General features: G+C 48.0%; 2 protein-coding genes across 3 annotated transcripts in view; one reads left to right on the forward strand and one right to left on the reverse strand.

Annotated features, from left to right (window-relative positions):
* Positions 1-12,477, reverse strand: part of SND1 (staphylococcal nuclease and tudor domain containing 1) — a 416,716-nt gene that overhangs the window by 66,527 nt on the left and 337,712 nt on the right. The gene's annotated exons all lie outside the window — the stretch shown is intronic.
* LRRC4 (leucine rich repeat containing 4) overlaps positions 1-12,477 on the forward strand; it is a 30,234-nt gene that overhangs the window by 5,915 nt on the left and 11,842 nt on the right. The window contains exon 3 of one of the 2 annotated variants that reach the window (XM_045564683.1): positions 7,123-7,221. The exons of the other annotated variant lie outside the window; for it this stretch is intronic. Coding sequence (XP_045420639.1) covers positions 7,123-7,196 — 74 coding nt within the window. The 3' untranslated portion in view covers positions 7,197-7,221. Of the gene's footprint in view, positions 1-7,122; positions 7,222-12,477 lie in introns of those variants that run through there. 2 annotated transcript variants of the gene reach the window in all.

Consider the following 12,477-nt stretch of genomic DNA (forward strand, 5'->3'; position numbering starts at 1 on the left):
TTCTTTTCCTGCCAATACGCAGTTAAAATGAGACCTTCCTACAGAGATTTCTGTGTTCTTTTCTTCCTCTGAGAGCTGTTCAATTTCCTTCAGAACTGGTTCCACTGCCCTTGAAGGCCTGACCAAAATTCTGACCACCGGGGCTCCACAGCTGGCCCAAGGGCCACATGTGCTTACTAAGGGGTTGGATTCTCAGGATCGTACATAACAGCTTCCTGATAGGCCCACTGGTAGACAGAAACTGCAGAGTCCCACAGAGGATGACAACTACAGGGGAGAGGGAAAAGTAGGTAAAGATGGAGTGTTTACAGTAGGAAAGGTGGCTTGGCCTCCTCCCAACCTCAAACTTGGAAGCTTTGCAAAGTGGAGGATTGACAGAAGTCTTCAAGCACCTACCAGAGTTGTTCTCCATAGTGGAGTGGTTTCTGCTTATTTGGTTCAACAGTGAGAATACTGGGGGCTCCTTAACTCCCCGCTCTACTGTTTCCACCCCCCAGCTCTAACTCTTTAAGTGCCAGGCTGTAGCTGTCACTTCGATAATCTGCTCCAGGGCTTTTTAACACCCTTCAGCATAACGGCTGCATCCCATTACCAATGAAGGTAAAGGTAGCTAGTTTCTAAGGCCTAGAGACATTAGCTTTATCATGGCCATTTTACATGTATTGAGGCCAGCAATTTGCTGGGTGGAACAATGTACAGAGAGTCCCTGCAAGAGGGCCAGAGTCCAGAGTCCGTGGTCTCTGGCTTCCTTTAGTGGCAATGGGTAGAGTGTGAGAGAGGGCTCAGTGGGCCTTGCTCCTTCCAGGCTTCTACCTCAGGGGGCCACAGCCCACAATTAAGGCTCCACTATTTCACTGAAACAAAGCAGCAGGGGCTTAAAATTAAAAAGAAAAAGAGAGAGAGAAACAGAACATTTATATCCAAACATATGTCTGATTTTATCTCCTCTGCTGGCACTCAGCACTCCATGCCACTGGCTAATGCAGGCACTGTTCACGCCATTTCTAAATCCTGCCTCAGCTAAACTGCAAGGCAGCTTTTGGCTCAAAGCAACTCTCTTGGTCTCCATCCATTCAGAAAACACCCTATACCCCTGCAGGGGGAAGAACAGTTTGGGCAGTGGATTAATGTTTTCATCTTTGCTTTAAATTAAAATGAAGTAAATTACTTCTTGGAGCTGGGATAAGGGCTTTAGGAACTAGATCAGTGAAATATATATACACACACATACACAGACAGAGCAATATAGCGTAGTGCTTATAAGCATACACTCTTGAGCCAGTCTTCCTGGGTTGAATCATAGTTCTATCACTTACTAGCTGTGTGACTTTGGGCAAATACTCAGTGTCTTCATCTGTAAAGTAGAGACAATATTAGTATCTATCTCAATATTTCACAGGCTGTTGTGAGAGTTGAAATGATATATACCTCACACACATACAGATATATCACTCTTAGAATAGTGCCCTACATCATATAGCAAATGCTATATAGTTGGTAGTTATTTGACAGTATACGCAAAGGTATAGATCAACAGAAAAGCCCCTATCACCCCCTCTACTCTTGAACCTTGTATATGTCCCAAGAGTGAACATGCCTATTGAGTTACTCCAGAGAGGAAGGATGATTATCTAGGGATACCACTAGAGATAGTAGTAATCTATAAGCCTAAGCACCGGAAAAATACGATTATACTTTTCTTCCTGGGAAAACCCTGCCTTGTGCTCTGATCCCTAAATCGGCACTACAGCTGGCCTAAGGTACTGTCTTAGCCCAGGAATGGATTACTTTTTCTTGTGGCAAAACAGAAGAAAGTAAAGGTGCCGAAAGTGGTACACAAGCTGAAGGCTGGGACAGGAAATATCTACCTAGGAAACTGCGGGCTTTTACCAAGAAGGCAAGCTTCCTAGAGTCTTCTCCACCTACCCCTGTTTCTCTGTCAGGGTGCAGTCAAAGCAATATTATTAAGAAGGTCAATGATAAAATCCTCCCTGACCACAGAGTGTCACCAGGACTGGGAGGGGAAGGGGGAGGTATGAGGAGGAAGGTAGCACAGAGAGGGCTGTTAGAGCGTCCAAGCAGTATTGGAGAGCTTGGAGAACAGAAAGGCAAAAAAAAAAAAGGCCCCATAATTTGAGCAAATGAGAGAAGACTGGAGCTATGTGGCAGATACACAAAGGGTCTGCAATGCAGTTAAGGAGAAAAGCCAAGGAGATTCTTCTGTCTTAGCAAGCAAGAAGCTGGCTGGACCCTGGATGGGGGAAGCATGGGGGAAATTCATGTCACGGAACAGAGGAGAAGAAAAGCAGGGAGATCAACTTTCCAAGAGAGGTGAAGAAAGAATGCGTTTTGATTTCCTAATGAGAGGCTAGAATTAGATTTTAGGATGATCACAGGTTTTATCCTCTGGTACATGCCAGCTTCGCTGTCAGTACTCGGGCCAAACCACCTACCCACAACAGTGCTGTTCCCTATGCTGGAGGCTGTCCATTGCTTGAGGAAAAGGGCTGTAATCTAATCCTGACTCTGACAGGCTCCCTCAGTGATCTGCTCTGAACCCATTCCCTCATTTCTATTAAGGCATAGCCATGGGAGAGACAAGAGGTTGCAGCTTGCTGTTTGTCCACAAAAAGAGTATTATTCCAGAGGAAGAATGTTATATAAATTGTGTTTTCCAGTGAAAATAATGATGACTATGAGTTCAGTGCACATGGACCCTTGCAGTGCGTCAGAGAGATTAGGCCTAGGCCTGTGGGGATATCCCTGGGAGAAGCTGTCTTGTCAAAGGAAGTTAGCATTTGGGAGGATGGCGTGATCTTCTCTAGCTTATCCCATTAAGAAGAGTTTTGAACCTATAGTAGGGAAGCACTGAGGTGAGAGGCTACTCTAATGCCAGGTGTGGGGGCTAAAGGGACCAAAGTAGCACTTAGCCCTTCAGGTTCGTTCATCCTGTGTACCCAGGAACAATACTAGAGCAACTACTCAAGTTTAGATCAGTTACAGAATGCCAAATCAGTAGCCCTTGATTCACTTTTCTTCTATACCCACCCATCTTCTTGTGTCTCCACTAATAAAAAACACCCTTCAGTTAATTATCATATCAAGTTTTCTTTCCCATAATCCCCATTTGAGTACATTCATCTGCCATGACAGGACCTGGGAAGTACTGTATGATCCTTCCATTTTGAAGAATGATGGCTTTCTCCCTTCTAACAGTGCTCATATTTCCTCTTCAAGGCAACTCCCTTAATCTGTAGTCTCTCTTACAGTTCCTTTAAGCTCTCAACCCTGTTTTCCTTGCATCTCTAAGCTGGTGCTGATTTAGTCACTAGGTAAGTCACTCTACCTGCTCAATGAGTCAGCAAGGATAAGTGAGAAAAGCTTTCATGCACTAACTGTTCCCTGTGCAAAGTTTGGTTTCCTGGCCTCGGGCTATTCCTACCTAGTCTTCAAGGCCCTGGCTTCCTCCCTTCACCTGCCCACTCATCCAGGTTCATTAAAACCATTCAGATAGCTTCTCCCTCTGTAGGTGAACTGAATGAGTTATAGGCAGCTCTCCATGGAGGCAGTTCCAGCCAGGAACCAAGTACCAGTTCCCTGGATTGTGCAGCTGTGGCTGGGGGAGAGCACAGTGCATCCCTCACAATAGGCCCAGAAATGGAGCTGAGGCCACAGATACTAACAGCCTGTCCCTGCAGCCTGCCAGCCACGGTGGTTATAAGTTATAATCTATTACTATTGCAAGAAGACTTAATTTTTGGACTTAAAGGAAGTCGGATAATACTTTATCCTATTAGTGTCTGCCTGTGTGAACTGACAATGGCTTCCTTCTGACGTGACAGAATATTCTTCCAATTCATCTCTTTAAGGCTGGGGAGGGGGAGTCTGGAATAAGAAAGGAGGGAGGAAAAGAAAAGCCTAAGGAAAGAGACTGCTAAAGGAACTAGGGAAAGGGAAAACTAGTTTCCCCATTAGAAATGATGAAAGGGGACACAGAAGGACAGGACAAGACTGGCTGTTTCAAAGCATGTTTGCATTTCATTTTGTTTCTCTCATGAGGGAAGTGATTCCAAGCACTGGGGATGCTGTGTGCATGTGTGTCAGAAGAAATGTTCTGAAGTCACAGAGAAGTATGGACACAAGGAGAATAAGGCACTGGCCTACCCTGTGCTCTTCCCGTTTCAGTCCATTGTGTCCGCTGGGTAGCTGTGCCTTTCCTTAATCCCCCTTCCCCCTTCTTGTCGGAGCCCACATCTACTCTGCCTAGTGGTACCATGTCAGGGAGCATCTTCACATCACGGGTGTGTTAACAAGGCTGGCTGACCTTGGGATGGCAATGGACACCGAGATGGAATGTGGGTTCGTGGCTTGTAGCTTCCAGGATGTGGAGTCAGTGAAGGGAACTTCCAAGTTAATTCAGAAATCTAGTTGAACCTCTCATTTTACTTATGAAAAAAATAAATCCGAGGGAGATGTGACTGGCCCAGTATCACACAGCTGCTGATACAGAAACCAGATCTCCAATCTCTGTTTCTCACCCCAAGAGTATCACTGAGCACCAGCAAGGCCACCATGACTGTCACCTCCAGAGGGCGCCGTTTACAGAAATGGCCAAGTGATCAGTGCCCCTAGAGTCTACAATTCAGTGCAATCCCTTAGCTCCCTTCCAGGAGGGGAGGAGAGGGGAGAAAGGCGAAAGCCTTTCTCCCCAGCACTTTATCTGTGCTTAATGCTTTGAGACAGATGGTGCCCACTCATGATTTCATTCGAACAGCTAGAGCTGAGAAATAAGGCAACTTTTCCTTTCTCTTCAACCACAAGTGTTCCAGGGCATGTGAGTTCTGACTGCAGCCCAAAGAGCTAATAAATCAAAAGGGGCATGTGTTGCTTATGCAGCCTTCCCCTTCTCCCTACAAGAGTGCAGGGTAGTAAGGTAAAGAACATCTATCCCCATGTAGGAAAGCCTTACAGAAGCCGTCAGTGGTCTGTTCAAGGTCATGAAGACTGCTGGAGAAGCAGAGAAGTCTAGAGTCCCACTCCACCTCCCTTGCCTTCCCTGGTGTTGTGTAAGCAAACGGACTCTCAGAGGGAAAGTGTAGACAGTCCAGGCTGACTCAGGGGCCCACTCTGAAACAGGGGTCCCAGAAGCTAGTAAATTGTCTCCTCTTCCTCCCATCTCAACAAACCCTCTCTTGGGAATTGGAGTGGCCCTGGCCATAATTTTATCACATACATTTAATTAGAATTTGTCTCCATGATTGTTTCAAGTGAAATCCCAATAGAAACATTTTAAAAGAACAGCCGCTTTCAGCCAAGGATCTCTTTTAACCAAGTTAATTTAGCAGAAATTTGCCGTCTTGCATTGGGTGGAGTTACCTCTCTTTTCAACTTCAAAGCTGAGAAGCAAAGGGAGGTGGGGAATGCAGAAAAATAAAGAGGAGGGCGGGGGCTTCAAGCAAATGAGTTTCCATCTATTAAGGAGCAGTAATTTCTGCTAGCTCCCCTAGAGACCGGTCCCCTCCAATAATGGCCTGACTCTAATGATTCCCACTCCTAAGCAACAGCCTGTGTTATGCTGGTGCTGAGACGAACTGTGCCAGAGAAATTCCCTTTCTCTCAGAGGTGCTGCTGAAATTCCCTTTCTCTCAGAGGTGCTGCTGTCATTACGCAGGAGAGATTAGCCAGCCAGGAGGATGTGCTCTTGGTGGGGAGAGAGAAAGATAACCAAAGAGAATGCTCTTCTCTAGCAGGCTTGGTTACAGCTTACCTAGGACAGAAAAGGCTGAGTGAGAGGTTAGAAAGGATTACCTACCACGGGCAGATTCTCTGGACAAGGGGGTGACGACAAGACAAAGTAAAAGCCTCGCTAGGTGCCTCCTGATGAGTAGATGAACTCAATGCAAGAGAAGCACCGGCTGGCTGGGAGGCGGGGGCAAGTCTTTGGGGCGTGCAGTGTGGGTTAAGCTCAGGCATAACAGATAAAACTGATGAACATTTGAAATATGAAACATGGTAATAACTTCACTGGAAGCAAGAGCAGGGCATCGATTTCAGGTCCCTAAATGTCAGTCATTTCCAGGGCAGAAGTACAGGGATATGGTCCAACAATGCTGAAGTTAGGGCTGTGCCTGTTACCGAGGCTTCAGTGTCGGGTGAGGGGGGGGGTTGGGCCTTCGCATTCTGCCTTCTCCATTCTAAATACACTGACATCTGTGGTAAAAGCTAACATTGTGGCTCTAGTTACTGCTAAAGTTGCTGCCAGCAGATCTAGAGTAGGGGGTAGGGAGTCCCCTTATTTTGCCTCCAGTGGCTTCCCCGTGATGAAGACGGACTGCTTCCAGAGGCTGCCTTGCCAGATGTGCCGGCAGGCAGCCTGGCTGGAGAGCCTGCAGTGCAGACAGATGCCCTGGGCCGTATTCAGGACGGTGAGACCCTTTATGGTACTGCGGCTCGGCTCTGGGGCAGTGCCAGAGCGGCAGGGTAATGTTCCTCAGCCAGATTCATTTCCCCCCAAACCTCTTCAGATACACGGGCTATAGAGGGAGGCAACTTTAATTAAATTACTGTGTTGTGAACTACCCTTCCTGGGCAAAGGCTAAAAATGGGCTCATGCTGACATGCAAACCCATCTGTGTACACAGAGCATGCGTTTTCTTTGTGCTGGGCTGTCAGCAGCTGGGTGGGCTTGGCAATGCCCAGGGCTGGACCCAGTGAGCTGGCTCCTTTGTCGCAGCAAGGCAGAGTCAACAATAATCCAACCAGAGCCCCACACGGCTCTGATGACCTTTTCTTTTCTACTTAAAAGATGACTGGGCGGCACTCCCCCTTCCTACATCAATTTGTTTCTCCTCAGACGCCTCTCTTGCTGATACCAAGGACTTTCCCATAAGACGGTGCCCTGTGCTGGACCGGGGAAGAAGGAACTAAGCCGCAGTGAGGTGTGATTCAGAAGAGTGCCCGGGCAGGGTTTGTTTAGCTTGGCAGGAGATGGAGGGGTCTCCCGGGTGATTCTCTAGAGTGCTACTTCAGCAGTTCCCCTCTGGCAATGCCAATGCTGGAGAGAGAACCCTTGTCAGGTGCCAGAGTAAAGCAGCAAAGCTTCCTCTCCCCCGTTCCCTGCAGGGATGCCACAGTGCGTACAGGACCTGACCAACAAACAGAGGCAAGGAAGGTCAGGAGCAACTGGAAGCATTTAACATGTGGAAATCTGCAACCAAAACAAACGCTGCCTGTGCTGAACCTGTCACCCCCCAACCCCAAGGTCATTTCATTTCCCTCTTGGAAGCAGGTCTCACTGCTTCAGCCTACAAAATATCACAAGGGTAAAGATTCTGTCCCTCAAGTAGTGCTGCTAGAGCTATAAGAGGGCTTCCCCCTGCTGAGAAATGGCCTGAGACGGGATCAGGTGTGGGATGGGGAGTGGCAGACACTGAGGCCCGCGTGGCGGGCTTTCTGTTTGGAATAGAGACTGGGAAGAGTCAGCCGGGCAATGTTTTCCTGACTTGTCCCCGGACAGAACAGAGCCACTTCTCATGTCTAGAACTTCAGTGGATGCAACACATTGAGCCTGAGAAGTAGCCCTGTACTGGGACAACGGGAAAAATCTTCCTGGGTTACTAGTTGTACTTGTACAGCTCCCTCGCGTCCAGGGCATCCTCGCAGCAAGCAGATACCTATATGACTTGAGCAGTGAGGAGAGCTCTGAGGGCCATGCAGCCTTCTGTAAGTCCCTATCTAGGCAGGTTTGCAGGCAATGCCATGTGAAAACGGGGGCAGAACTTCCCTTCCCCAATCTCCAAGCCTCTGACCTGCACACACTCTTCTGGATCATACCTCACTGCAGGCTGAGGAAGGCAGTATCCCTCCTGAAACTCAGCAGTCCCCTTGGCACTGTGCTGAGCAGCTCCAGGGCAGTGCTCTGACATAATGGGAGTGTAGTGGGATGAGGCAGTAGTGTATCTGCTACATGTTGCTGGCTAAAGTTTTTGGTTATCAATCTGATGGTTACTTTAAGGACCAAGACAGATAATGTCAATTCAGGGTCTTGGGACCCATACCCCAAGAACCTGGACTGTGCCTGCAGGTCACTCAGTCTAGCACTTACAAATGACTAGAATTTCTGGATCAAAAACAAAAGCAAGCAGATCACTAAGATTTGGTCAGACACAAGAGAATAGACCCAAGAGAGTAAGTCTCCTGTGGTTAAGAGGTTAAATAACAATTGGAACAGGAAGAGAAAGTGATATATACTTCTACATAAGGAGGGCAGGGGCAGTTATGAAGAACACAGAATTGACTGCTTTTGGAAGATCTATCATGTGGCTTTACAGAGGTTCCTGGGTGCTCTACTATGGTAAAGGATCTTTTTTCCTTACCAAACTGAATAGAAGGGAGCAGACCCTGGCCCTAGGCCTAGGTAACCATGACATTTCAGTGGAATAAGGCCTTTCAATTCTATGCAATCCACATGGCCTTATGTCCACTCAGGCATGAAGAGCTCACCAAATGACTGGCTTCAGGTTCTAGGGATAGAAGCAGATGCCTCTTCAGGCCTCTCTGTTTTCTTTAGTTAGTATATTATTAGTCCTTGGATGCCAATAAAGATACTTTATCATTATCAAAGGTTTAAAAATATCCTTATCCTGAAGAAAACACTTCAAGTTGTATAGAGAGTGGATAATATATTTCAATCCTAACAGTCCTCTATAAAAAAGGTTTGCTTTGGGGACTTACGTTCCTTCCTATTTAAGCAGCCTAGGACTGGAAGAGTTTTCTTCAAGGGAGAAAAGGCCTTGAAATAATGTAATAGCTAACTAAGCATCAGGGTGAATAATGTAGATACTGTATGGCTGTACCAATGGCATTCCAACAGCTGCTAGGATCCCTTCAGGTAATAGATGACCCTAATGAGCCAATGTGTTTGCGTTGTACGGCCCCATCCAAAGAAGAACAAACAGTGTAGCAGACTGCTGCCCCAGGATTCCCTCCCTTACACAGGCTGTTGCCAGAGTGGATGGCTGCGGGTCTTGCTCAGCGCGAGCCTACTAGATGGGACATCAGATGCCTGTGCAGCTCCAAACTTCTGCTGCTCAGCATATGCCAGCGTGGGGAAAGGCAGGGTGGCGCCCCAGGGCTGCTGCAGCCTATCTTTCTCCTGTACAAGGTCACCCACCACCCCTCTCACACTTGTGAGCAGTCACTTCATTTCTACAGAAAAGGGGCAAGGAGAAGGGAAACTGATTACAATGGTGTATTACAGGGCACTATCTTTCAGAACCTTGAACCACAATGAAGAAATGAGGAGCAGTACTTTGAGAGGTTGCCAAAGTCTATATTAAAACAAGGAAAGGGTAGGAAAAAAAAAAAAAGGTGGCCTCTGACACCTGCTCTTTGCTCTGATTCTCTCTCAGCTCCTAGTAATACTCAGGAAGCAAAGTGCATGGTACTAAGGCCATTTGCAAGAACAGTAGCTCTGATGCTGGCTGGAAAGTGTTTTTGGCAAAATATGAACTTAAACCTTGCCCTATTCTTCTCCTGTGAGTTTCAGATAAATTCTTTTCATCATGTCACCTGTGTTAAAATGCCAGAACATGAACTAAGAGTGGTCTTCATCTTAGCTCCAGGTTGACCTGCAGGTGAGGCCTGGCCCAGCCCCTTCATCTTGGGAAAGCAGGACAGGAGAGGGGATGGGAGTGGCAGACATCGCTGGGTACGGCGGGGGCCATCTGCACTACTGTGAATCAAGGTTGGCTCAGACAGAAGGCGCGAGGGAGGAGGTGCAGCTGCTGATGGCTCAGACAGCTTGGACCTGTCCAGGCAAACAAGCCGCTCAAGTGCAAGAACAGCCAGCCAAGTAGGCAGAGCACAAATAAGGCCTTAAAGCTTGAAATATCTGACAAGATATGGAGGGAGGGTAGGAAGCTGTCTGGGATTTCAACTGGTGTCTGGCCTTGCCTCTCCCTGCTAAGGCAGGCTCTTTAGCTACCAATGGGTGGGATGTGATGCTTGGGAGCGGGTGGATGGATGCAGGCGAACATTCCTTGAGCTAGTATTTTTAAAAACCTTCATCTCTGGTAACAAACTGCAGACATGGCTGTGGATTGTTCTCCCTCGTTAATGCCCCCCAAAGCAAAATAGAACCCCTGTCCACAGACATATATCTATCTCCCATCCACTTATCTGTCCATGGTTAAGAAGTGTGCTTTGTGTGCGTGGGTGGGTGGGAAGCTGCACAACCAACTGCACAATGTGGGAGTTCTGTCTCAGAACTAGCTGAGGAGAGTGACACCAGTGCTCTGCTCTGCAACCCTCCTTGGGGACAGGGCCAGCAGTGTACTGTTCAGGAAGGATAGGTGCTACTCCAGTTCCTCTGGTGAAGACTGAGACAATGCCCCTCGGCCCCAGGTACGCATTAGCAGCACTGAGGGAGCTGTTAAAAAATACCGGTGTTTAGTCTCTAGATCAAATACATCGCAATCTCTAGGGATGGTGACAGGACTTTGACACACTCTGAAGAACATCCAGGAGATCTGAGGGTACACCCAGGATAATAACCTCTGCTCTACACTCTCGAGGGAGGCAGGGAGAAGACTCGATGGTCAGACTGGTTTCTGATAGACAGGACAGTCCTGTCACTAACTCCAGAAGCACTCGTTGTACATGGTTTTGCTTAAGCCGAGGTACTATCCCTGAGGTTTCAATCAGGTTCAGGAAGAGTAACTTCCAAGACAGCTGGCCAGGTGTCACTTGGCTGACTGCCTGGGAAAAACAAAGAGAAACCCCTCCTATAGAAACCTCTTCTATAAACGTGTCATCCTCCTCAGAGCCCCAGGCAAGGAGGGAGAAGACAGATTGCTCAGAGACCCATTAATATCAAACGGGAGAAACCAGGGCACAGAGAGGCTACCCTTTATTCCAAAGGCGAGTAGCATGTTTCTAGCCATTACCAGCCATAGACTGTCTCCAGTTAGTCATACGCTGCTCTCCAAGCTAACTTAGGCAGGGCACTAGATCACCATAGAGTTTAGATTCATAAGCCCAAATGAATGAGAAACTAATTTAAATGTGAGGTTTCTGACCCTTAGCACGGTGGCACTCGCTGCCATAAGCCTTCCGTGGTTCACTTATGCATGAGTATGCTTATTTAGAACCACTACGGTGGCCCACACCTTACCAGGTGCTGTGGAACAATGGAGATGAAAGATTTGATCTTGCCCGTGAGGCGCTCGGCACCCAGGGGCAAACAGTTATGATGGAGGGTCTGAGAGTGGTGACAGTGGAGGCGTGTGCAGCGGGGCACTCTGGAGGGAGCAAGCCAGAGTCAGGGCAAGCCTCTGCCTCCTGTCCAAACAGTCCTGTGAAGAAATGCAGATGAAGCGATGTACGCTTATAGTTTTTAAATTTTAGTGCCTTGGAGGCTACGTGTTCTTAGGATTGGACTGGGGAAGAAAATCCCCCAGTTTGGATTTTATTTTATTTATTTTCTTTTTTATTTTTCTTCTCCACCCTGGTTTATGTGGCAGTTTGGATTTTAGACATAGGCACAGGACAGTGGTGGAACCAATACTGACTCGACTCTGTGCAGAAGACAGAGATGCCCCAGGCCCTCCTACAGAGGTACAGGGTGACTTTGCACCTCTCTCCGGCAGGCATGGGCTGAAAGGACTGTCTCAGGGCTCCCTGAGAGCGGGAAGGAGGGCAGCCATGCAAACCTTTGGGCTAGATGTGTGACCTGGGCAATCCATAGCCCTCCCTCTGCTTCAGCATCCTTGTGCAACACACAGACTAGCTTAATGTTTAGGTGTAAATCACAAAGCCCCCTGAATAAAGAAGAGCTAGCAGCCTATCCCTGAATGAAGAAGTGCTAAGCCAGGGTCCTAAGCAAGGCTGTGGTGTAAAAATGTAGCATAGAAGCTTCTAGCTTGAGCTCCAGAGCTCCCTTTACTTTGGCTGCAGCAAGCTACTGTTCATCCCACCTGCTGGGCAGCCAGAGCAAAATCGTGCTTGGGAAGTGGAACAGGCACCGAGGGCACAAGGGAGCCCTCACACACATGCATGCAGAGCTGGGGGCACGAGGACTCCTGGGAAGGGGGGAGGTACAAGCTTCAGTCCTCCCTCCCCAGCTTTAGCCAAATCCCACCTGGTGAAGTGCTGAGCACTTCTGGGATCAGAGCTCTCTAGTGGCATGTGTCACAATGCAGCTGCAGCTGTCTTCCATTGCCCGGGTATCGCCAGAGAGGGCCATAAGATGGGGCATGCAGTGCTGGCAGGTGACAAGGCAGGTAAACTCCAAGGCACAAGAGCTCTCAGGGCCAGTTACAGTGAAGCCACTCCTGAGTTCAGATTCTACATACAGGTCTAATTTGATTATTGTGCCCATCCTGTCCCCCACTGGCTCATGGGAATTTATCCAGAAAGATCAGGCTTAGGTTAGACAAAGTTCAAAGTCAAAGCTGATCTAGGGTATGGTCATCTAAC

This window comes from Lemur catta, chromosome 11, assembly GCF_020740605.2.
Source record: "Lemur catta isolate mLemCat1 chromosome 11, mLemCat1.pri, whole genome shotgun sequence".
In the NCBI taxonomy this organism is placed as follows: Eukaryota; Metazoa; Chordata; class Mammalia; order Primates; family Lemuridae; genus Lemur; species Lemur catta.